A 26,374-nucleotide genomic window follows, 5' to 3' on the forward strand; every position below is an offset into this window, starting at 1 on the left:
GTGGGGGGAAAGAGATAAAAACAATGATGATCCTATCAGATGTGTTCAGGTTTTAAACATGTAGCTCACTTTACTATGTCCTAACCAATGAGCAAATACCTCTATTTCTGTGTTTTCTGTGCATTCATGTATATGTGTGTCTTTGTGTCTATTCAGAAAGATCAGTATTAATGATCAAACAGTGGATTAAATAGACAAAAAATATTTATTCCTTATTCATATATATTCCTTATTCCTTATTCAATACAAATATTTGTGCGCGCGTGTGTGTGTGTGTGTGTATATATATCCCCACAAACTGCATGCCTTTGGACGGTGGGAGGGAGCCGGAGTACCCATGCATACTTCACACAGAAAGACCCCGGCCTGATGGTGGAACTGAACTAAGGACCTTCTTGCTGTGCGGCAACAGTGCTAACCACCGTGCCTCCACACACACACACACACACACACACACACACACACACACACACACACACACACACACACACACACACACACACACACACACACACACAGTGGTCCCTCGCTATAACGCGGTTCACCTTTCGCTGTTTACCGGATTTTTTTGTGTGCAATTTTGCATGCTTTTTTTTTCTTACAGCGCATTGTGTTCTGCATCCTGATTGGCTGTAGACCATTGTCAATCCATCTCGTGCCGTGTCTCCTGTACAGTACAGAATGTGTTCAGCTTGTCAAATTTACATAAATCTTTGATCGCTAGCAGTGTGACTCTGAAGTGCTGTACTGTAATTTTGTAGGTTTTCTGCCCAGCAAACACAACAATGTCGACAAAATGTTTTGCATCATCAAAGGCAACCGCCATACCAACCGCAAACCTCGTTTACTTGCATTTGAGTTCATCTTTTCATTTCTTCACATCTTCTAGCAGCTTCAGAGTGTAGGGATTCATGCATTTTCATTTACACGACTGTTTTCTGAGGGGAGACACAAATCCCTTTTTGTGAGGACAACATCATAAAAGCATAGTCACAAAAATCACAGCATAAAAATCTGATAAATCAAACATGCAGGTGGATCACCTGCTGAGGTGAGCATCTCACAGCTGTTTCTTTTTCATTTGCATATTCTGAACCACAACAACTCTGCAGATTATTTCTGTGTATGACACTAAGACACTTGCAGTTATGTATGCATCAATTTGAATTGGTGTAAAGTCTGTGCTCATCACTGTGTTGTTTTGAATTTGAGCGCCACACAGTGGAATGTAGAACTGAGCCAACACAATTTTTGACTTAAAAGTAATGAAAACTAGTCATAAGAACAGCCTTTAGTAAATATTTTTCTTACGAATTCTTAAATTTTAAATGAATGTTTTTTTAATTAACAATTAAAAAAGATTTTTTCTTTTTTTTTAAACTTTTTTGTAAAAGTCAACAAAATTGCTCTAAAATATGTGAATGTTTGTGGTTATTGATCTACATTTTAATGGCAACATATAAGAAGTTTATATATTTTTTAATGATAATCCATGTGTATGTGTGGGGTTGTATTATGGCGATGTAGCCACTGGATGTGAGCGTTGAGCTACTAAATGTTAAAAACTGGCTGTGTGAAACTTTTATTTAAGAAAAAAAATAACCTCTTTTTATTTGTTTCATTCATTTATTCATTTGTCTGTAACTGTTTTGTTAAACTTTTTGTAGTCCTTTGTTTACTTCGTTGTTGCTTAGTAAAATGTTGCAAAATTGATTAGGACTAAATAAATAAATAAACTGCACTTGACCTGTCCAATTAAAAATTGTGAATCTATTTTAAATGCTATAAAAATGCAGTTTAAGAATAATTCTGAAACAATGAGTTATGCACAGTAATGCTATTAATACTAACAAGAAGAATAATTTATACGTTCATATTTTTATCGTTGTGTGTAACCTATGTCTGAGATAAAAGTTGTAATTTCTTGTTTTTACGTGACGGTGTTTTGCCGTTGAACTCCGGGCTTCGTTGTAATGTTTCGTCACGACTGCTGGGGGCAGTGAGGAGCCGTGTGGCCTGAGGACAGCCAGGATTTAGAGCGCAGAAGAAGAAGTCTGTGTTCCACGTGAGCTGGTCAGCATGGCACCTCCGGGAGGAATAAACAAACCGAAAACTGTAAGAAATCCTGTTTTTCCTTCTGTTAGTCGGTTGGAGCCGAGGGCACATTCAGGAAACAATAACGAGTCAGACAGATGTTAAAGTTTTGTTCACACCCCCCTACAGTTATAGTAATGAATCAGTCCTTTGAGACAGTTTCCTCTCCAGTATTGTCAGTTGCGGGAAGTCGAATATAGCCTTAAAACATTTTGAGGAATTGTTTTAAATGTGTTGGTGTAATCCCTTTGTTAGTGGAGCGCATTGTAACTTCAGGAAACTGGGACACCCTGTGGACGGCAAGTAAACTGCATCGATCGAAACGTCACGAGACAAACAACAGCTACAGCTCTAAGAAGAATAGATTATACAGTAACCGGAAGCAGCAAAGGTGCTCTAATGGCTTAAATTATTATTTTTATGGCTGTTAATTTCTAACATGGCAGATGCACAGCTGCAGGTTTTAAACTTTGAAGTAATCGTTAGTATGTTCAGGTCTTTCTTCCACAGCCTGGTGGAGAAATCCTTTTAAGCCATCAATGGACAGTTACGTTTTCCAAGCGGGTCACGTGAGAAACCGTGTCTGTTGTGGAGCTAAACTCAGTTCTGGTCAATGATACTTTTCTCTCTTTATAAACTGACGCTGGTGTTACAATCAGTCTGTGAAAACAGTAAAAAGTGCAGTAAAACAACAACAACAACATGTTAAGATTATTTAAGCTAAACTGCCAGAAAAGTGAGCCCTGCTACAGGCTGGCGACTATTCCAGGTGTACCTCACCTCTCACCCTATGGTAGCTGTGATTGGCTCCAGCCCCCCTTCCAACCCCACGACCTGGAATTAGATAAGTGAAAGAATATGGATGAATGAATGCCAGGAATAAAAACAAAAAAACTATATGTGCTGTTGTTACTGTGTTCGTAGTTTGAATACTTCATCTGCAGTTTGCAGTTCTCTCACTGAAAAAAAAGAACTGATCATCTGTTTACGGCTTCATATGCATATTACTTGAGAGTTGTCTGCCATATTAAATGTGATACAACCACAAATCACTTGTGGAAGACTCACTCTACTGTGGCAACCATGTCCAGTGTCTATGATCAAGATAAGCGGTCCCCATTTACAGGAAAATGGAAAGTTTTTAAAACTCTGTTGGTTTCCAGTGTAGCTGCTAACACTTTAAACCTAACTTTGTGGTTTCAGTTTAAATCGTCTGCAAGACACATACTGATTTATTTACCACCTGCTTCAAGATTACATTAAATGCATCAATAACAAACTGTGGCTGTGTCTTGATTACATTGGGTTATGTACATCACTCTCTGCTGCAGATGTTTCATAAACACAACCTGTTGGGTCGTTTCTCTGTAGCTTTTCTTGTGTGATAAAGTGTGACTGAAGTAGATGGAGCTCAGTGAAAAGAAACACTTATTACTATGTCCTCAGAATGTCAACTCCAACTTTCAGAACAAAATATCCCACAGAGCATTTTTCGCCCAGTTCTCATCTACCCCTGATTTAGATTCTAACCGTCAGTTTCAGATCTGCATTGTCTCTGAGTTTAAGTTGTTTGAGTCAGCTAATTCAAAGAAAGCCTGGATATGTTTCAGCTGTTGTTGTTTGTTCCTTCATATCTGATGAGGAGCTCTAAACACTCGAGTGTTTCTGGCTTCCTTGAACGTGTCGTGGTTCTCTTGCAGGAGTTGGGGAAGAAGCTTTTCAAGCGCCGGCGAGTTCTGAGCCGTGAGAAGAGGAAGCGGCATCAGATCGTGGGAGCTGTGGTGGATGAAGGTCTCATCACCATTCATCACCTGAAGAAGAGAAGGTGAGTGTCAGCTGACCCCCTCCTTCCTCCACCTTCTCATGGCCGCAGCGCTTTGTGACATTTTCTGTCCCATCAGGACGAGTCCGAGAGCCAACATCACGCTGTCAGGGAAGAAGAAGAGGAAGCTGATTAAACAGCTGCAACACCAGCAGAAGGAGAAGGCCACTATGGAAGGTAAAGAGTGCCAAACCTTCTGACTGACTCTCTCCTTAAGTGTTTTCAGCATCTCTCAGGTACTTCAGTCGGTGTTAGTGTGCGGCTCTGGTTTCCAGACCTGTGTGGTCCACTAAGCTTTAGACCTAAACATATGAAAGACCAGTTGGGATTGCTCCGTTTATTACTTTACATTAATTAATCTTATTTTGAATTTGGGCATGGATGAAAATTTACATACGCTCTGGGTGTTTATGGAAAAATTGGAAAAATGTAACATCCCAAGAACAAAACTCTCATGCAGTCATAAGATAACCTTAACAAATAGGTAAAGCATTTGGGATGCATTGTTTTTATTATTTCCAGTCTTCGTAATTTATCTCTTCTTGGAAAACTGCAGACTGTGGCAATGCAAAATTATGAAAGTTTTGACTTTTCATTGAAACTCAAATGCATATTGTCCACTCTGCCTCAAAGGCTTAAAGACATCCACGTGGCAACATTGAACGCTAGTCATAGCGCCACCTAATGGCAGCAAGACGTCAGTTTTAGCTGATTGATATGACATTATCACCAGTGCTGGGAAGGTTACTTTTAAAATGTATTCCACTACAGATTACAGAATACATGCCCCAAAATGTATTTTGTAATGTATTCCGTTACGTTACTCAATGAGAGTAACGTATTCTGAATACTTTGGATTATTTAATATATTATCATGCTTTTTATAACTACATTAATGTACTATTGCTGTGTGATTTATTACTAGTACTGAAGGTTACTCGCCAAACCAATACCAACTACATTTTTAAATCCTAATATAAAATGAGTAACAGTAGGTGGACATTAGGTAAGGCTGCACTTTTTGCAGCGATCTTGTATAGAAAACTATACGGCATCCATCCCACTTTGGATGGAGCAGCTCTCATTTCTAGAAATATGGACAAATTTATTAAACCCCCCAAAATATGACTATCCAGAGTTGGGACCAGGAAGCAGAGTTGCAGTCTTACACGCTTCTCTGCAGCTTCTCTCCTCCTGCTACCCCCCCAAAAACCCATCTCCATAGAGACTGTGTCGGCTCCCAAACAGACAAAAAACAAACTAAAAACCAGCAACAAACAACTTAAACATAAACAATTACAAAGAAAGAACAACAAAGTATCCACATCTGAACCAAAGAGTAAAACAGTGAAATGTGGATTATTAAATATTAGGTCTCTCTCCTCCAAGTCTCTGTTAGTACATGACTTAATAATTGATCAACAAATTGATTTACTCTACCTTACAGAAACCTGGTTGCAGCAGGATGATTATGTTAGTTTAAATGAATCAACACCCCGGAGTCATTCTAACTACCAGAAATCTCGAAGCACAGGCCGAGGGGGCGGTGTGGCAGCAATTTTTCACACCAGCCTATTAATTAATGAAAGACCAAGACAGACTTTTAATTCATTTGAAAGCCTGATGCTTAGCCTCGTCCACCCCAGCTGTAAAACTCAGAAACCAGTCTTACTTGTTATCATCTATCGTCCACCAGGGGCCCGTTCTTCGTACCTCGCTAAGTAGGTTAGCCGGATTAGATTGTTGACGATTTCGCGTGATCTTGGATCAGTCGGTTCCCCGAAGCTCATCCGGGACTTGCTGTCATAGCAACAGAGCCGTAAGCGTAAACCTGCTCGGGAGCAGGTTCACTTTATGTAAACAGGATTAGATCGCGGCCACGCAGGTATGTCCGCTTCATTTATACGAAAGCAACAGCGATATTTTTCCACTGTTTCACCATAAATAAATATTATCAATGTAACTAAAGACAATGCAGCACCTGATCCATTTATTGATTTCACACAGATACATACAGGTCATTTCCTAAAAAAGGGAAATGTACTATTAACATTCTATTACATGTATGTGATTATTACAGATGTAATTCATATTTCAGAGTAGTAATTGTAAATTACTTCGTGTAATCAAGATGAGAGACCACGGCTATAAAAGCGAAGGTGGATTTGGGAAGTCTGTCGCAGCCATGTCCTGTCCGTATACGCGAGCAGCCCATTGCGGAAGGTGCAAGATTGATAAGGAGAGTCCTCAGAATTCAGCGTATATTGTGGGATAGACAGGATCCTTTAGCTCAGCGCGACAGTGTGCTCATAGAGAGATATCGATATTCCCGTGAGGGTATTATTTACTTAACCAACTTGTTGACGAGGGGGTGCAGGACCACCACCTGTCTTTTTTTCCTCTGCCCTTTTCTTGGTTGCTGTTATGAACAAACTAACAGAGTATTACAGGCCAGTATTACCTTGCCAAGAGACGCAAAGCAATCTAAGAGATAAATATTACCATTCTGTAGAATACTCCTGTATTCCACTTTTACTTGTTCCCATGTTCTTGTGGGTCCTGTTGTGGCTCTAATGTGAAAGGGGATATAATATAACATATTATAATATAATATAATGCCATATGATATTGGACAATATAGTGTCATATGATAGATCTACCCTACCGCCTACTGGTGTTGGCCAGAGGGGCCGATGGCGCGATATGGCAGCCTGGCTACAACCGTAGCTGCCTCCACCAGTGTGTGAATGTGGGAGTGAATGAATAGTGGTATCGTAAAGCGCTTTGGGTGCCTTGGAAAGCGCTATATAAATCCAATCCATTATTATTATTATTATTAAATTACCTACGAGTTTGATTTGTCAGCAACTTTCTGCCAGCCCTCTCTCCTTGCTTTTGCAGCCTTTGCAGTGTTCTCTTGCGTTTTAATTAAACTCTGAAACTCCTGAAATCCCTCACTCAAGAGTTCTTGCTCTGCTGCCGGAAAATACCGAGCACGCCCCTTCGACATTTTCGCCGACCAATCAGCGGGTTGCCGATCAATGTTTCTACTATCGATGCGTAGCCCCTTTTACGACGCCCAGTGATGTCACATTCCTGCGTCCAGCTGTAGTAATCGTCAACAGCAGGTGTGTTCGGGGAACCGGATTAGCGAGCTCACGGTTAGCGCGATGATTTGATCTTGGATGTGTCATTTGATCTTGGATGTAGTAAGCGACGTACGAAGAACGGGCCCCTGGGCCTTACACAGAGTTTCTGTCTGATTTCTCAGACTTTATATCTAATTTAGTTCTGAGCTCAGATAAAATAATTATTGTGGGTGATTTTAACATCCATGTAGATGCTAAAAATGACAGCCTCAACATGGCATTTAATCTGTTATTAGACTCAATTGGTTTCTCTCAAAATGTAAAAGAACCCACCCACCACTTTAATCACACTCTAGATCTTGTTTTAACATATGGCATAGAAACTGAACATTTAACAGTGTTTCCTGCAAACCCTCTCCTGTCTGATCATTTCCTGATAACATTTACATTTACAATAATTGATTACACAGCGGTGGAGAGTAGACTTTATCAAAGTAGATGTCTTTCTGAAAGCGCTGTAACTAAGTTTAAGAATATAATCCACCCACTGTTATCATCTTCAATGCCCTGTACCAACATAGAGCAGAGCAGCTATCTGAACGCTACCCCAACAGAGGTCGATTATCTTGTTAATAATTTCACCTCCTCACTACATATGACTCTGGATACTGTAGCTCCTGTGAAAACTAAGGTCTCTAATCAGAAGTACCGGACTCCGTGGTATAATTCTCAAACACGTACCCTAAAGCAGATAACTCGTAATCTGGAGAGGAAATGGCGTGTCACAAATTTAGAGGATCATCATTTAGCCTGGAGAAATAGTTTGCTGCTTTATAAGAAAGCCCTCCGCAAAGCCAGAACATCTTACTATTCATCACTGATTGAAGAAAATAAGAACAACCCCAGATTTCTCTTCAGCACTGTAGCCAGGCTGACAAAAAGTCAGAGCTCTTTTGAGCCAACAATCCCTTTAACGTTAACTAGTAATGACTTCATGAACTTCTTCACAAATAAAATTTTTATCATTAGAGAAAAAATTACCAATAATCATCCCACAGATGTAATATTATCTACAGCTACTCTTAGTACCATTGATGTTAAGTTAGACTCTTTTTCTCTAATTGATCTTTCTGAGTTAACTTCAATAATTACTTCCTCCAAACCATCAACGTGTCTTTTAGACCCCATTCCTACAAAACTGCTCAAAGAAGTCCTGCCATTAATTAATTCTTCGATCTTAAATATGATCAACCTATCTCTAATGATCGGCTATGTACCACAGGCCTTCAAGCTAGCTGTAGTTAAACCTTTACTCAAAAAGCCATCTCTAGACCCAGCAGTCTTAGCTAATTATAGGCCAATCTCCAACCTTCCTTTCATATCAAAAATCCTTGAAAGAGTAGTTGTCAAACAGCTAACAGATCATCTGCAGAGGAATGGTTTATTTGAAGAGTTTCAGTCAGGTTTCAGAGCTCATCACAGCACAGAAACAGCTTTAGTGAAGGTTACAAATGATCTTCTTATGGCCTCTGACAGTGGACTCATCTCTGTGCTTGTCCTGCTAGACCTTAGTGCAGCATTCGATACTGTCGACCATAATATCCTATTAGAGCGATTAGAACATGCTGTAGGTATTACAGGTACTGCACTGCAGTGGTTTGTATCATATCTATCTAATAGACTCCAATTTGTGCATGTAAATGGAGAGTCCTCTTCACACACTGAGGTTAATTATGGAGTTCCACAGGGTTCAGTGCTAGGACCAATTCTGTTTACATTATACATGCTTCCCTTAGGCAGTATCATTAGAAGACATAGCATACATTTTCACTGCTATGCTGATGACACCCAGCTCTATCTGTCCATGAAGCCAGATAGCACACACCAATTAGTTAGACTGCAGGAATGTCTTAAAGACATAAAGACCTGGATGGCCGCTAACTTTCTGCTTCTTAATTCAGATAAAACTGAGGTTATTGTACTCGGCCCTGAAAAGCCTAGAAATATGGTATCTAACCAGATTCTTACTCTGGATGGCATTACCTTGGCCTCCAGTAACGCTGTGAGGAACCTTGGAGTCATTTTTGACCAGGATATGTCCTGCAATGCACATATTAAACAAATATGTAAGACTGCGTTCTTCCATTTGCGCAACATCTCTAAAATTAGAAATATCCTGTCTCAGAGTGACGCTGAAAAACTAGTTCATGCATTTATTACTTCCAGGCTGGACTACTGTAATTCATTATTATCAGGATGTCCAAAAAACTCACTGAAAAGCCTTCAGCTAATCCAAAATGCTGCAGCAAGAGTACTGACAGGGACTAGAAAGAGAGAGCATATTTCTCCTGTTTTGGCTTCCCTTCATTGGCTTCCTGTTAAATCCAGAATTGAATTCAAAATCCTGCTCCTCACATACAAGGTCTTAAATAATCAGGCCCCATCTTATCTTAATGACCTTGTAGTACCATATCACCCTATTAGAGCACTTTGCTCTCGCTCTGCAGGCCTACTTGTTGTTCCTAGAGTATTTAAAAGTAGAATGGGAGGGAGAGCCTTCAGCTTTCAGGCCCCTCTTCTGTGGAACCAGCTTCCAGTTTGGATTCAGGAGACAGACACTATCTCTACTTTTAAGATTAGGCTTAAAACTTTCCTTTTTGCTAAAGCATATAGTTAGGGCTGGACCAGGTGACCCTGAATCCTCCTTTAGTTATGCTGCAATAGACGTAGGCTGCCGGGGGATTCCCATGATGCATTTAGTTTTTCCTTTCCAGTCACCTTTCTCACTCACTATGTATTAACAGACCTCTCTGCATTGAATCATATCTGTTATTAACCTCTGTCTCTCTTCCACAGCATGTCTTTTATCCTGTCTTCCTTCTCTCACCCCAACCGGTTGCAGCAGATGGCCGCCCCTCCCTGAGCCTGGTTCTGCCGGAGGTTTCTTCCTGTTAAAAGGGAGTTTTTCCTTCCCACTGTTGCCAAAGTGCTTGCTCATAGGGGGTCATATGATTGTTGGGTTTTTCTCTGTATCTATGAAGCGCCTTGAGGCGACTTATGTTGTGATTTGGCGCTATATAAATAAAATTGAATTGAATTAAACTTATTGTTTCGGAGGAAAACACGAACACGGTGTACAGTCGAGTCTTAATAGCTTACTTACAACTGGGCTCGTCAGGCACTGTTTTTGGCTGCTGTGGTTATTGTTATATTTACATGCTTCCAGCTCCTGTTTCTGCTTGGTGACAACTCGTACTTTCGATTCTCCTTTTTCTCCCTCCCTCGCGCTCACAGACACATAACGGGTATGACAGTCCATTCTCCCTGCAGCACTACACTGCCCATGAGGCTACATTCTTTAGGGCTATGCCTTTAACACTCTGGCTATCACCTTCATATTAAATAATGTTTTGAATAATAATTACAAAAATATTTCTTCACGTCATTATGCTGGCGGCAAGTAGAGGTGACATGGGCCGTGAGACCCAGGCATTAGAGCCTCTTAATGCGTCTTTTGTTTGGGTCTCCACCGGCATGGAATTACCAAAAATAGAGAGGGCATAGCCTAACAGGTGAAATAGGACTGTACTGCTGTGTAATCCATTTATTTCAACAAAGTAACTGTATTCTGAATACCACCTTTTTAAATGGTAACTGTAACAGAATACAGTTACTCATATTTTGTATTTTAAGTACATAATGCCGGTACATGTATTATGTTACTCCCCAACACTGATTATCACTGTGTGTTCTACACGTTACATACTGACACAGATGATTAGAGAGTGAAGGTTGGTTTTTTTTTGGGGGGGGGTTTAACACCACATAGTGGACACAGGAAATGATGCATTTGTCCATCATCCAGTTAGATTCCACATGTTCTGCATCAAAGCTGACTGATCATCAGCTGCATTTTGTGTTGTTTTTCAACTTCTGGTGTTTTATTGATACTTTTTTATGACACTAAAATAAAATTGCTCATCATTCGTCTCTCTGTAGTGGAATCAACAGCAGCACCACAGAAGAAGCACAACACCTCATCAGCTCAGACCAAGAAGAAGAACAAGAAGGCGTCCGGATGCCAGGACGATGTAGAGATGGTGGATGTTGAATGAAGATATGTCTGCACTATGAGTCCCTGCTCAGACGTCCATGCCGGCGCCTCAACTTTGAGACTAATGGACAATAAGGACGTCCGTCCTGTAGTTTGTTTCTGCAGAAGAAAAAACTACAACAGTTGACATGGAAGCCCCTTTCTGCCAAAAATGTTTCCCCTCAAATATTAATTGAGCTGCTTTTATTTTAGTTGTAAATAAATCTGAATTTGTTTGAGGCTCACACTGTTTTATTTTTATTTGATCTTTTGCAGATTCTTAACCAAAACAGCTTTAATCAATCATTTAAACAAAAAACTTGAGGTTATTCTAAGTTAAATTAGTATGTTAGTGAAAAGACCAAATGTCTTTCTATGGTGTAAAAGTTTTGTGAGAATTAAAAATGTAACTTCACTGGCAAAAATATGAAAAAATATGATATTGTTTTAATTTTTGACTAACCAAAGGCATTTTACACTTTCATTTTGTTATTTGGCAGAAATGGGTTTCCATATGTGATTGGGTTTTTATTTTATATCTCTGTTAGCGTCGCAGCACCTGCAGAGTTTGAGGGCAACATTTGGACCTGTGGTTGTTACAGCATTCATCTTGTAAGCTTGTTTAATTAAATGGGTCATGAGCTTTGACCTTTAACCTTCTGTTCCACCTAGTTCATTAAAATTTTATACATCATCAGAAGTTTCTATTCATTATTTAGATTATATAATAATTCAGATTTTTTTTAACCTTTCTTAGTTGTTGGTTCATAAATATTTGACTTATTATTTTCCTGACACAGTTTGGTAAACATTTGTGCTTGATGGGAACATCCAGGTTCAAATGTAAACTGCACATTAAAACTCATTTTGGCTCTTCAGCAGTTTATGTTGAAAGAAAATTTTGTTACAGTTTAACACAAACTATGTTCATTTTTGACACGTTATTCAAATAAAGACCTGATAAATCCTTGTTTAATTTTTGCTGACTTCTGTTTTTTTATTGGGAAATAACATCATAGGTTTCCATGCTTAAAGGTATTGTGCTTTGTTTTGTTTTTTTACGTATGTCACTATTTGTGTTTTCTGACATACTTTGATGAGCTTCCATATGTCAAGTCATGTTTTAATAAGTTTTTCTAGGTGGTTAATTCGGGTTTATTTTAAGAAATATTTTCTCTCATGAGTTCTATGAACTGTGTATAAAAATATATACAATTAAATGTTTTCAGAATTAATGAGCCTCCATAGTTCTGATATACTTTATTTATTTATTTATTGGAGAGTTGTTTATAAACGTTTTGTCTTTTTGACCTTTTAGTAAGTCCAAACATTTAGTCCAGTTAATTCTAGATGTTTGTGTTCATCATTGCGATTCAATTATTATCAAAGGGCTTTAATGGGTTTCCAAACTTATTAAAAATTAAATAATATTGTTTTAAATATTAATATGTCCCCATATTCTTAAGAAAGATAGATAGATAATAAAATGTTTTCAGAAAGCTCCAGGGAGTTCTCATTATTTGTTTTTACTTATAGGGTTGTATTGTGCTTCCATTTAAGTCCATTCATCCATCCATTGTGTACCCCACCCCATAACAGCTGTAACTGGCACTAGCTCTCCACAACCAGGTATTTTTTTTTCTTTTATCTAATTTTTTTATTTTTGATCTTTAATGCACTTCCATGATTTTGATATTAGGTTCAGTTTTGTTTTACTTTTTCATTTTATTTGAAGGCTTCAAATAAGCTTACATTATCTATTTTTATTTACTATTTATACATCCCATTAGTTGTATTTTTTTCAGGGGGGTATATTGGGCTTCCGTATGTTTCAAAATTTGTTGTCCAGATTTTGACTTACTGCAATTGTTTTATTTATTATTTAAGTTCTAATGTCTTTATGGGCTTCCATAAATTCAGTCGAATTTACACCTATGTTGTTTTTGTAATGTTTTAGAGGCGTTAATGGTCTTCCATACATGTTGGAGGTTTTATAAACTATTGATCCGCTTCACGCTGGCATCCTTTCTCTCAGATGTTTTGTTCATGATCAGATTTAATTATTGATGAGGCTCCGTATGGAGCTCTTATATAAACTGTGTCTTTATTGAAACATCTGAAGCTCTTTGTGTCCGGTTTCTCCGGCTGTTTCTCTGATATTTTTCCGGCTTTTTGGAAGAACATCAGACGGCAGTGAGCCTCAGATTGGGGATGCAGGCTCCTTCCCTCCCCCTACCAGAGGACAAAGACTAAAATGGGTCAGACTCAGGAGACAAGCAGCAGATCCTCCGCACCAGCCATCATGTAACGTCCTCCATCCTCTGCAGGCGGAGAACAGCCGGGTTCGTTATTAAGACAACAGAAACGCGTCCTCTGCCTTCTTTTTGTTTGAGCATCATGTCCTGTCGGGACGGCTGAGGCTTCTTACTGGAACTAAGCTGGTTTGAACAAACACCGACTCATCACATCACATCGCACTGACCGCCGGAGGGACGATGGAGGCGGCGCCGAGGTAATCTGTGTCCCCGCTGACCGCTCAGGTAACAAAACGCATTTCGGCCGCTTCGTGTCCCAATTAGGCTCCATTACCGCACCAGTAAAACCAGTACAGGGCAGGTTTGAAGGGCAGGTGCTGTGTGCAGCAACACATTAGCTTCGTGCTAAGACTCCAGCTTATAGATGCGGTCATGTGTGCAGCGCATTTCATTTATTACACACTTTATTACAGATTTTTGGCCTTGAGCTCAGGCTCAGCCCGGGCAGGTGCTCTCAAGTTCTTATTATCCAAAAGGAGCTGAGAGAACAACAGCTGCAGTTCTTCTGACGTCCAGCAGGGGCTCCACAGAGTCAGTCCCCATAGACTCCCATGTTATAAATTGACGTTTATTTCCTCTCTTAATAACAGCTGGGATATCTGTGTGACGTCATCCTGTGTTCTGCTGTTGATGTGATGGATGGATGGAGTCAGTGCCTCAATCATAGATTTTATATAAAAGATGGAATAGCTGCTGGAGCTTGAGCTTTTTCACTGTCGCAGTTTTTGGCTCATGGGCTAATGACTTGTGATTGGCAAGTCTGATTCTAATAACAGGCAAAATTTACAAAAAGATCTTTGAGTTTTATTTAGTTAAACTTGAAACTATAGTCTGAAATCAGAAAAGTATCACAGAAGTCACAGTTTTGGCTTTTTATACTGTTAATAAGGTTCAGGTTTTAGATCTCTAAAATTGGACTTTTTTATTTATTCATTTTTCAGGTAGCAACTTTTAGCCATGCAGGTAATTTACACTTAGCCCTAAACTCACTTATTTAAACTCTGTTGAAGTTTAATGTCAGACTAAAGTTTATTACAGTGAACTAAGACTAAGAAGACATTAGTTAAAAATTAAAACTACTTCTTCTCCTTTTACTTTTTTTAATGCCCGAACAGCCCCTGAGTTGTCATGTTGTCAGAGTCATGAAACCGGCTCTGTGAGGTTATTACATCACTATTCTGCTTTTACATCAAAGATGCATTTTGTTAAGCTCTGTGCTAGTTTTAGTTGATTACAGCCTTATTGTACACTATAAGCATAGTGAGTTATTTTCCTGATTTAGTGGTAAGATAACTCGACAGGTTGTGAAATTGTTGTTGATTTCTTTAGGCTTTTATGTGGACATGATAGTATGTGAGGAGGCTGTATATGACATGGAAGAATACACCCCATGACATTCTTATGTTTTTAATTAACTTTGTTGCAGATTTTACGAAATTAAAGACTAAATTAAAAAACATAAAATATATAGAGATTAAACTCACCTCTAACTCTGGTTTGTTAGAATTTCTCTTTCTAAAAAAAAAAAAAAACTAATAAAATGATCACCATGACAGTCCTCCCAGATGTTACAGGAAAGGTTCATCCAAGCACCCATTAAAACGAGGACTAGCGAGATTATATACTAGAGATGGACCGATCCGATATTACGTATCGGCATCGGTCCGATACTGACCTAAATTACTGGATCGGATATCGGAGAAAAATAAAAAATGTAATCCGATCCATTAAATATCACGAAAGCACCTCACAAAACTTGCAACACGCCGTAACTCACCTCAGAACGTTAGCACGTCGGAGCAGTATGCATCACGTGATAGAGCGGCTGTGGCATGCGGGACCTGTCGGTGGTCTGGATAGCATTTGGAGCTTCGCTAGCAACCTGGCATTTCATCTCCGACAAAGTTATCCCCGAGAGAAGTAAAGCAAGTGTGTAAGTCCATCTCTGAATGTTTGTAAAGCATTCCTGCGTTAAGCTTAACCAGCGACTGCCTCTCGCTCTCCGGCTGCTTAAATGATCAGCTGATCGGCTTTTCTGTCGCGAGTCCGTCTTTGTTTTTGGCCCACTTTGCACCAGAAAGAGGAAACCAGCGGCTGAACAACAGCAGCACGTTTAAGCTTGATAAGCTGTTGTTAGAATTTATTTAATATTACTTTCTACACCAGGATCTTTTTCTACGTAGCTGACGCTGGTAACTGTGCAGGGGCGGATCTAGCAAAGTTTAGCCAGGGGGGCCGATAGGGCATTAACAGGGAAAAGGGGGCACAAAGACATACTTTTCTTTCTTATTCTCATTTAAAATGTCGAGCTTTTAATAAATAATTATCTGACACACAAAGTTTTAATTTGATGTAAAATGAATAGAAGTCAATTACTGTATATAGTGACTATTAAGTCTAATATATATACCCTAGTAAGCTATAGTACTTTTTCCTTTGGGAAGGTACCATCTGTGCAGTCTGCAATTTTGTTGAAGAAAGATGTTGAATCTATTTAATATTTCTTGAAAAATAATTGATTTCTGTGCATTTTTTTTCACACTGCATCAAATTAAGGTTGATTACGTCGATTAAGCATCATGAGGTGGAGCGTGAGGGGTGGTTCCCTATTTTTTATTTATTTATTTTTGTTGTTGCTGGGAGTTGGAACCCTATTAGTTAGGTTGCTTAATATTTACGCTAAGTACTCTTTAAAATACCAGAATAGGGAGGAGGTCTAAGTTTATTAGATTGATCAGTATTGCTGAACTATGAAATATTTTTTTTGTATACAGGTATAACAGAATAGCTTTAGTGTAGTTGTTGTTTTAAACTTGAGTATGAACTTGCAGACTTGCAAAATGCAGCAAGATATTTTAAAAAACAGTTTTGTTGATTAAAAAACACTATATCGGATTCATATCGGTATCGGCAGATATCCAAATTTATGATATCGGTATCGGTATCGGACATAAAAAAGTGGTATCGTGCCATCTCTATTATATACCACGTTCTGATGTGGATTTCTAAAAAGATGAAGTCATATTTGGAGTTAGTGAAGTCGAGTTAGTTGACATATAATGATGTGCTGCCTGGTGGCTACTTACAGACTCATGGTTAAGCTAGTATAACACATTAGCACAGGGAAGATGGAGAATGAGGGTTAAACTGCTGTGAGTAAAAGTTCATGCTGAGGGTTCCTGTTGAGTAGAGGACGATGCTGACATAAAAACAGGGTCATCATGTTGTCGTGAATAAGGAGCACTAATCTGTCTGATAGTGGCTCAGATAACAGCAGCTGTAAAGCTGATAGGAGAGCAGCCGTAGCAGAAAAACAGGCTAAAGTCCTGCTCTGTGGACTGTGGACCCACAGAGCTGCTGAGCATCTAAAGGAGGACTGTTCACACGGTCGGTGAGTTTCTGCTCTTAATTATTAAATACTCAAAACTCTTTATACAAACTAACATGTTAAGTAGGCTGTACATGGAAACAAGGTCCTCTTCATCTTCTGTACTTGTGCAATGGGAGCTGGATTTATTCCACCAAATCCAAACGATGATCTTTCAACTATATTTAAATTTTTGAGGACGTGGATGAGATCACAGTAAAGCAAATGTGGTAAAAAAGATGAGTGTAAATTTTGCTTATGTAGCCAAAAACACTGCGTTTTTAATGTGCTTAGCAGACACACCACAGAGAAGCATCCCAGCAGCAGCCTAAAGTCACGCCAGGTGTACTTTTTAATAGGCTCTGCATCAGGCTGCACGGAGCAGAAGTGGGCAGGAAGTGACAAACAGGAACTACAAAGTGAATTTGATGTGTTTTAGAAATAAATGCCCGCTTGCACATGACAAAAGTCAGTTGGAGACTCAATGCGAAAATGTGCACCTGGTTTACTTCCAGGATTCTCCACGAGACGCCTCAGGATGCTACAGGAAAAGTGCACACAGTATCATACTGTATAGAGTCTAATTCTAAACCTCCTCACCTGTAATGATCTTTCACATGAACATCAAGGCAGTTTGAAACAGAGGTTGAGGTTGGAGTGCACAGTGTAAGTGGTAATGGACGTGTTCTCAGAATCTTTCGATTACACCCCCCGTGAGTAAACGTGATAATCAGGATGTAGAACACTTTGTGACGTGAGATTAATGTTTACCTCATCACAGATAACACCTGAGTTAATAAGAGCTGTAAGGAGTAATATGTAATCACAGTCCTCTTTTCTACCATCTTAGCAGTATAGAAAAACTTAAATATGGTGAAATCCACCTTTAAGGGGCTTCTGATGTCCTCATCAGTCTAATCAGGGGCTCTCTAAGTTTTGATGACTTCATCGATTCGTAGATCCTTTGATTCTCTTGTGCAATATTATTTTTAAAAAGTGCTGCTAACATTTTTAGTGCTATGCAGCTGACACCCAGCTGTATTTAACCATGAAACAAATCAGCTAGTTAAATTACAGGCATGACTTAAAGGCCTGGATGACAAAACTGAGGTTATGGTACTCGACTCTATCTTTAAAAAAATGGTGTCTAACTAGATGTTTACTCTGGATGGAGTCCAGCAACACTGTCAGGAACCTCTGAGCCATTCTTAATCAAGACATATAGGACTGCTGTGTGGACATAAATTTTCTTTTTTTCTTTTTTTTGTGGGGGGGGGGGGGGGGGTAGCTTTTATTGCAGTAAAACAATGGCGAAAAGACAGGAACGCTACGACAACTACAAGACATGCAGCAAAAAGCCTTGGGGCACATTTAAACCCAGGTCTTTGCATTAGCCCCACAGGACATAGATCACCTGCTCTACCCAGTGAGCTAAACCATCGCTCACACTGGTCTGGTTAAACATTAACTGTAGATGAATGTGACATACAGTATTGGATGCAGGATGCACTTTAAAACCACTCATTGGAGATGGATCGGTTATACCCTTAAAGAATGTGATGCGGTGCGACAGGTGCATTTTATATTTGACCTGTTCTGTAAGCATCCACCTTTGAAATACACAGCTGAATGAACCTGAGCTACAACCATGTGGTGACTTGAAATAGCCTTATGAACATGTACCATTGCTGGAACAGGAAATATATATGCAGGATGTCAGGTGAAGCAGAATGGGCCCTCTTTAAGGATCTATGTCAGATTTTCAGTCACAACAATTTATGTAAAAGATTTTTGCACTTCTGTCTGTAAGCGTCAACCACTGGAGTGGAAAAATGAAACACTGAAAACATGATTCCTCTAATGCAGCGGTCCCCAACCTTTTTTGCGCCACGGACCGGTTTATGCCCGACAATATTTTCATGGACCGGCCTTTAGGTGTCGCGGATAAATGCAACAGAATAAAACTAGTACTGGTACCGAAAAAAAGAAAATTTATTCATAACACAAATGAAAAGACCCAGGAAAACCGAGTAAACGATAAAAACGATAACAAAATAATGCTGAAAACCGATAAAAACCCTGAAAACTATACATTTCACACCTGAGCCTCAACTCTCACGGACCGGTGCGGACCGAGGCCCGGGGGTTGGGGACCGCTGCTCTAATGTTTAGCTCAGGCCCCAACAGTGCGTCAATCCCCAAAGACTCTCATATTAAATGTACAGCCTGCTGTGGTCTCTGTAGGTTTAAAGTTTCCATTATTAGAGGTGTGGCCTCTTTTCCTTTTCCTTAATTTTGATGCAGCGCTGGAATAGCTTTAGATTAGCGGTCTGAATGCTTCTTCCACCACATTTTTCTCTCTGATTCAAACATCTTTCTGACCTCGTTCAGTAGTAATCTAAAAAAAGAAGCTGCCCCGCCACCTCCTTCAGGAACAGCTTCCATTTTTAGGTTTCTATTTTCTCTCCACAGATCTAATTTTGCTCTCTTTGTGGTCCAAGACAGATCTGGGACTCTGAGACATCCTGACAAGGGTTTGAAGTCTCAGACAAAGTCCAAGAAAGACTTAATAAGATGTACTAAAAGGTTTGACTTAAAACAATGGTTCCAAAAAAATCCACCTGACGTTTCCTGCCCTTTTTTCTCGTTCAGTGTCATCTTGCCTCTGTTGTTCTGAGTGTTTGCTGTGAATAATATCATTGATTAAACTTTAATAACAGTGGGTTTGTGCTCTGCAGTTCATCTCTGTGGATTTCTGCTGTCCTGCTCTGCACACCAAGGCCTTTCTGATCTGAGTACGCCCACTGCAGCCATGACCCCTCCCACCTCTGAACGACCCTTGGGGACGCTCATGCTGTTCGTTTACGCTGCTTTCACATTCATAGTGATGATATCACTTCCCGTGTCAGCACTGGAACCGGAGACGTGTTTCTCCAGGCAGCACCAGAGCGCCATAGTCGACGTCAGGCTGTCGCTAAACAGACCGACAACAGCCATGGATGCCCGGGTGGTCCACTCTGAGCGGGATTGCGTCCTCGCCTGCTGCTCAGAGGAAGTCAAACCAGGTGAGCAGAGTGAATGGGGAACTTGGGGGTCAAAGGTTATGTTTTTTAAAGATATGTTTAAAAAAAACTGTGTCTGAACCATGAAGCATGAAGCATGTAGCTAAAGTAAAAGCACTCATTAGTCTATCCATAATATTATTGGATAATACTAATCCAGTTAAAGCTTTAAAATAAATGGTATGGAGTATAAAGTAATGTACTGGCATCTAAAGTCTGGTAGAAGTGGAAGCAGCATAAAATAGAAATACTGTACTTCAGTAAGAAGTACAGCTTTAAAAAGCATTACTTAAGGAAATTTACAAAAGCCAGCAGCGTCTGTAGGGACCAATTATAAATGGTGGGCTGGTGCCACCCTATGCTCATTCCATCCATTTACACCCCTGCAAAATCATCACCAGGATCTATAGAAACAACAGCAATGACTGTATGTCCAAGATACCTTTGTATAGTGCTCAGGAAAGCCTGAGAACTGAGGTCACGCTGGCCCTGGTGGTGAAAGTTTTGGGTAATTTGTGCAGATTGTAAATTTAAATATTTACCTTCAAAACCAGACATAAGAAAAATCAAAGCTTCATTAAAGGGGAGCTGCTCTTCTTGATTCGTCATGTATACCTAATTTAGTCAGAGAAAGTATAACCCAGGTTACTGGCTTTGACGGCCACATGTAACCATCTAAAGACTATATCTGGTTTTTGGTCAGTGTTTTTTTTTTTTCCTGTAACCATCGCTACCGTGGGATATATCACAGTTTCTCTATAGTAGGCTCATCAGTCTCAAAGGTCACAGCAGACCACTATAAGCCAAAAACTGTGACTCAAAAAAGTGAAAGGAAAAAACTAACTTTGTGTTTCTGAAGGTGCTAAATGCAACATGGTGGTTTTCAACGGGAACAAACACGCTGGTGATGAGAACTGCTTCCTGTTCCACTGTCAGATGGAGCAGGACTGTCCTTTAACGAAGGCTCAGGAGGGCATCAACACCTATGACATCTACAAAGGTACGTCAGATACTCATTGTAAACACAGAAAATGACTTTAATAATGATGATTAAATGCATGATGAACAAAGACATGAGTGACCCAGCTTTGCATACATTCAGCTTCGGATTCTTGAAGATTTTTAATAAGTAAATTTAAGCCAAAACTAGAAGTATTATTGATTAGTTTAGAAAATAGTTTTCATTTTTCACCGTAGGATCTTCACTTCATTATTATTAAAAAACAAAAACAAAAGCAAAATTAATGATAATGATATTATGTTGATACCTGTGGAAGATCAGTCACGTTCATCAATTACCCTCCCCACACACATTTTTGGCTGTGCGTTCTGTGTGGAGTTTGTATGGGTTTTCTCCAGGGCTTCCTCCCACAGTCCAAAGACATGCAATTAGTGGGGTTAGGTTAATCTGTGATTCTAAATCCGGTCTTTAAGTGATGTTGTGATGAATCCTGCTTCCGGGTCCAAACTACTCTGCGTTTAATAAGGCTGTTGTGTTTTTAACGTTTTAATTAGTGCTGTCAGCGTTAATCTTGTTAAAATGACGTTAACGCCATAACCCCATTAACGCAGCAAATCTCTGTTAGCGAGTTAACGCGGATCGTCCCGTGTGTGGGGCTGCACGGCGACAACGCATTAACACGTTTAGCTCGTTAACGTGTTAGTGCCATGCAACCCCACGCACGGGGCGATCCGTGCTAACTTGCTAACAGAGATTTGCTGCGTTAATGCGGTTATGGCGTTAGAGTCATTTTAACGAGATTAATGCTGTCAGCACTAGTTTTAATGCTTTCATCTTGTTCTATATAATCCCAAAAAAGCCCCTAAAAACAGTCAGTGATCACTGTCAGCCTCTCAATTTTTATTACTGCTATTAATTTTAAAGCACAGTTTTTAAAACCTTGCGATGTAACTACAACCCAGTCAATGCAGCAGTATATTAATTACTAACCGCGTATTGTGGATGGATTATCTCAGTTGTTCTCCTGACTGAAGTTTGGTCCATTTACAGAATCCTGCCATGCGATTGCATTTATCCCTAACCATCGGGAACCCTCACGTTACCTTTTATTGAGTGGAAAAAAGTTAGTGTTCGTCCTCCAGCGTCAATGATTATATTATGCTAATATAGCTGTGTCGCTAGCGATCACCTAGTACATCATTATATACCAGCTAGTCAAGCTTCAGTAACCCAACAAAACATCCCTGCTGTTTACTTTCCTGTGATAGTAAAGGTGATAACAGAGCTGTACGTCTTAATTTGTTTTCAAAAATATCTCAGTCAGAACATGGTATATTCTATTTAGATGCTAACTCACTGCTAACTTCTAACTCCATTAAATTTCATAAATTCTATTTTCATGAATGCCTGGATGTTAAACTTAATTGTTACCCCTAGTAGAGCAGTAATGTTGATCATTTTATTACAGATGAAAGAATTTAGACAGTTTTTCAACTCTCAGTAATGCCGCAGTGATCGTTAGTCTTAGGGACCTGCAGCGTAGTTTGGGCCCAGACATAGCTAATGACGGCAGACTTAAAGACTTTAGGTGCAAATGTGATCACGACTGGTTGACTGTCTCTTCGTGTTAGCCCTTTGCATGTCTGGGATAGGCTCCAGACCCTGCCCCTGCAACCCTGAACTAGATAAGTGGAAGGGAATGGATGAATAATTAAACTCAAAATACAACTACATAGAGGTCCATAACCATAACATTAGCAAATAATATACAATGTTATCATATATGTGCATTATTGATGTCCTATTTTCAAATATCATGGTTATCATAAATATCTTCACCTGTATATAAAAGAATAATAATTTTAAATATTAATGTGTCAAATTTCCTGTATCATGAAAGATAATTAACAAGCACCTGAACAAACATTTTAAATGATGGGGTATATTTTATGTCATGGAGTTTTTTCCCCAGAGAGTTAACAGACAGTATGGTTCTTTCACAGAAGGCATGTAGTTAAGGCTCCAGTGAGATTTGAACTCACGACCCCTGGTTTACAAGACCAGTGCTCTAACCCCTGAGCTATGGAGCCCTATATGTCAGTGTGAGACACACCTGTAATATGTGACATACCACTAAACCCAAACCGTTCATGAATGGTTGTTACCAAATTGGATCAAATGTCAGTATAATTGTTTTTTAGCCTTCTAAAACTCACTTTTTCTTGTTTGTGTTGAATTTTGGATGATTGTGGATTTTTGCTGCCCCCTGCTGACCAAACAATTCTATACAAATCTTTAAGTTTATGTCTTTGTGTTTTCTTTCCTGCACAGGTTTACTTCATCCAACCACTGTGAGACCTCCCACCACTACCACCATCACAACCACCACCACACTGGCACCAACTACGCCAACAACTGCACAACCAACAACCCCAAAAAGTATAACAACAACAATGCCACCAACCACTATCACAATGACAACAACCACTACCACAACACAACCGACAACCACTACCTTACCATCAACCACAACCTCAACCCCTACCTCCACCTCCACCCCCACCCCCACACCTCCACCCATCATCATAATTGCCACAATGGCAGCAGTGACCTCATCACCCACCACTGCAAAAGCATCACCTCTTTCCACCACCTCCATAAAAAAGCCTAACAAAACCACCAAAAAGCAAACTAAAACCTCCAGGAAAGGAAAAATTCATCCTATCAGCATCACCACCACCCAGCCAACTCATACTTCAACTCCCACCACAACCCCAAACACCACCCCCACCACCACTCCAACCACCTCACTTCCTGTTGTAACAATGAACAAGGAGGCCAAATACAGAACTACCGAAAAACTTCAGCCAAACACTGAAACCACCACGACCACGACTACAACACTTCCAACCACCACAACACCTCTAACCACCACACTTTCAACTACCACAACTACCACAACAACCACAACCACACCTCCAACCACCACCACTACTATTCCGTCAACTACCACCACAAACCCCCCTACTCCTCCTTCAACAACCACTACCACAACAACAACTACCACCACCACCACCACTGAGGCGCCCACCACCAGGACAACGCCCGCGGCGACTCTTTTAATTGTCCCCAAAGGTGCTGTTCAGTCTGACCACATCCTCCAGAATTCAAGTGCTGCCAGAGGCAAAGGGATAGCAGCACATGGAGCAATGAAAAGCGGCATGGTGGCATTTGTGGTGCTGGTGCTTGCCATCCTCACAATGGCCCTCGCCATTGGAGGCCGCAAAGCAATGGAGTCTTTCGACAGACGCCACTACACGAGACTGGAACTCAATGATCTGCACTACGAGGTGTGACAAGGAAAACGTTACAAGGACGGAAGCCCAGAGGGGCAGTGAGATTTATTGAATTTATTAAATTAGTTTAATAGCACAAAGTTACATAATAATGGAGCACCTACATCACCTCCTGAAAGGTTTGTCATACTGTGGAGAACACTGGATTGTGATTGGCCGGAGAGTACACATAATATTTAGTTTCTTTGCATTTAAAACAGCTGTCACTTTTTGATCTTCTAAAAAATAGCGCACTGCTTTGCTAGCAACATTTTTTTCTGTTGTTTTTAACACCCAAACCACCAATGTTATGTAAAAGACAGACACAGATATTGATATTACCTGTTGGTTTGTGACCATTGCCATGTTGCTATTTTAAAACTGGAGGCAAGCTGAAAGAGAAACCAAGGGGTTCTGTGTGTTCATACTTTAGTAACTTTTTTCTAAGTAGAGAAATTATGGCCTCCATGCTGTTTCAGCTAGCACTATCTAAAACTCATGAGTGCCATTTCAATTAACATCTGAAAACAAAATTTCCTGCATATGTTTGGGTTTTGACAGAGATCATTTTAAAAAAGATTGGTCATAAGACCAATTTTGAGGAAAGAAAAACCCTGTAAAAGCTAAGCTAAGCTGGCTTAGCTAGCTGAACTTTATGTTTATAACAATAGTGAACAAACTCCGCCCATTCCAGATTTTCTAACAAAGAAGTCATTCAACAAACTCACCAGTCACATGATTTTTAAAGTCTTCACTGTTGATTATTTCAGCTTTATTCACCTTAAGTGACCATGTCCATCTTTTATATACAGTCAGTAGGTAAAGTACAAAGATGACAACCTCATTCCATTTCAGACTCCGCCTCCTTAAACTCATCACAGACCAATCATGGACTTCATACCTTAATTTTTCTGTTATTGGTGTTAACAAAAGAAAAAGATGGTAGACTTATATTGAAAAGTTCTCACAATGAAGACAAAATATCTCTTAATTTAAAAACTATTCTTAGAATTTATTTGAGGTGTTTTTGTTTTGTGAAAAAAAAATCAAACTTTGAGATATTTTTTGGGCTTTTATGTTTTTAGATTATTTGACTTCTCATGAGACAAATTCCTCAGTTGTTACTTGATCTTTTTAAGTCTTGTGCAACAAGTGATAGTGCAACTTTGAAGCAGCCTTCAGACTTTAGGCGGTAACACTGCCCTTCTGTGGCCTCTCAGATCACATAATGAACTCAGAGTTCTGCTGGGAAGCTCATTGGTCCAAAACTTCAGCTGACGATGGAACAAAGAACAAACAGCAATATTTTTACTCGTAGAAACTCAGGAAGCTTCTGAAGTGGACTGGCGAGAAGAAACTCTATACAAGCGGACTCTGATTCAGATTCTGGCCTTCTTCTGATTCGCCGTGGGGTCGCGGGGCCCTTTGTGTATACACCTGCATGTCTTCTTCCTCCCACACGCTTCAGCCATACGAGCCTGTGATTGCTTCTTAAATCACCTGACCGGTGTAGATGTCAGACTCACTCTCTCACTGTGGTGTTTTTGTATTTTGTATTTCACATGTGGATAAATATTCAAACGATGGATGCAATCCTTTGAAAATCGATGCACTATTGTATCCTGTTTTTTTGTTTTTTTTAATGACTATGATCTGCTGATTTTTTTTCATAAGTAAGAGGACACTTGCTGCGCACTATTTTCCTATAATGACGTTTGTATTGTACTGGATGTGCAGAAACGAGACTGCTATAGCGTCACTTCACCACCAGGTGGCAGCAGCAGCAGTCCGATAAACTGAAGCTGCACCAATAAGGCGTTTTCACTGATACTGCTCTGATTTTTACTTTGATTGTCTAATTAATAATTACATGGATGGTAATAGTTTGGTCTTGTTTTGTGAAGTGATGCTTTTGCATAAGTTTGAACTTTGATGTTTCGTTCTTGTAAGGATTAAAAAACTGTTGATTTTTGAAAAGTATCTGAGTCTGCAGATTTATTTTTGCTTGAGTGTGTTTGATTTTAAATAGAACCACTGTGATTTTTTATCGTCTGGGTGATCTACCAACAAATAATCAAAATTAATCTTGTAAAGTTGTTCCAAATTAAATAAAATTTCACATTTATCACAGCATCACATTTATTACTGTTCTGTATTAACCAAACTGGGAGAAGGTTCATTACAGCAACAAAAATAATCAGCCTGAGTCTGAGAAAAGTTTCCACCTGACCCATCT

At 39.6% G+C, this 26,374-nt stretch overlaps 2 protein-coding genes and 1 non-coding gene across 5 annotated transcripts; 2 read left to right on the forward strand and 1 right to left on the reverse strand.

Annotated features, from left to right (window-relative positions):
- Window positions 1-1,957: 1,957 nt before the first annotated feature.
- On the forward strand, window positions 1,958-12,074 carry c4h11orf98 (chromosome 4 C11orf98 homolog). The gene is made up of 4 exons (XM_026146666.2): window positions 1,958-2,115; window positions 3,795-3,919; window positions 3,996-4,093; window positions 11,005-12,074. Exons 1-4 carry the CDS (start codon window positions 2,080-2,082, stop codon window positions 11,118-11,120), a joined length of 375 nt encoding a protein of 124 aa, XP_026002451.2. The 5' UTR covers window positions 1,958-2,079; the 3' UTR covers window positions 11,121-12,074.
- Window positions 12,075-12,331: 257 nt separating this feature from the next.
- mansc1 (MANSC domain containing 1) lies at window positions 12,332-26,118 on the forward strand. 3 transcript variants are annotated; one of them, XM_026146639.2, is made up of 4 exons: window positions 12,332-13,638; window positions 19,519-19,845; window positions 20,702-20,842; window positions 23,135-26,118. In XM_026146639.2, the coding sequence occupies exons 2-4, from the start codon at window positions 19,593-19,595 to the stop codon at window positions 24,157-24,159; spliced, it is 1,419 nt and encodes a 472-aa protein (XP_026002424.2). In that variant the 5' UTR covers window positions 12,332-13,638; window positions 19,519-19,592; the 3' UTR covers window positions 24,160-26,118. The 3 variants fall into 3 exon arrangements, with proteins under 3 accessions (XP_026002424.2, XP_026002426.2, XP_080148170.1); XM_026146641.2 differs by having other exon boundaries at window positions 12,332-13,610; XM_080292044.1 differs by lacking the exon at window positions 12,332-13,638 and adding an exon at window positions 13,713-16,804.
- trnat-ugu (transfer RNA threonine (anticodon UGU)) lies at window positions 22,821-22,893 on the reverse strand. Its single transcript has one exon. It is a non-coding gene; the product is annotated as a tRNA-Thr (tRNA).
- Window positions 26,119-26,374: the final 256 nt, after the last annotated feature.

Source organism: Astatotilapia calliptera, chromosome 17 (assembly GCF_964374335.1).
Source record: "Astatotilapia calliptera chromosome 17, fAstCal68.1, whole genome shotgun sequence".
Taxonomy (NCBI): Eukaryota; Metazoa; Chordata; class Actinopteri; order Cichliformes; family Cichlidae; genus Astatotilapia; species Astatotilapia calliptera.

Bases quoted from the DNA above. Each gene is read 5' to 3' on its own strand.
- c4h11orf98 (XM_026146666.2), top strand. From the start codon at position 2,080: ATGGCACCTCCGGGAGGAATAAACAAACCGAAAACT. The intron at 3,920-3,995 runs GTGAGTGTCAGC...CTGTCCCATCAG, and splicing joins CATCACCTGAAGAAGAGAAG to GACGAGTCCGAGAGCCAACA. The intron at 4,094-11,004 runs GTAAAGAGTGCC...GTCTCTCTGTAG, and splicing joins GGAGAAGGCCACTATGGAAG to TGGAATCAACAGCAGCACCA.
- mansc1 (XM_026146639.2), top strand. From the start codon at position 19,593: ATGACCCCTCCCACCTCTGAACGACCCTTGGGGACGCTCATGCTGTTC. The intron at 19,846-20,701 runs GTGAGCAGAGTG...GTGTTTCTGAAG, and splicing joins CTCAGAGGAAGTCAAACCAG to GTGCTAAATGCAACATGGTG. The intron at 20,843-23,134 runs GTACGTCAGATA...TTTCCTGCACAG, and splicing joins CACCTATGACATCTACAAAG to GTTTACTTCATCCAACCACT.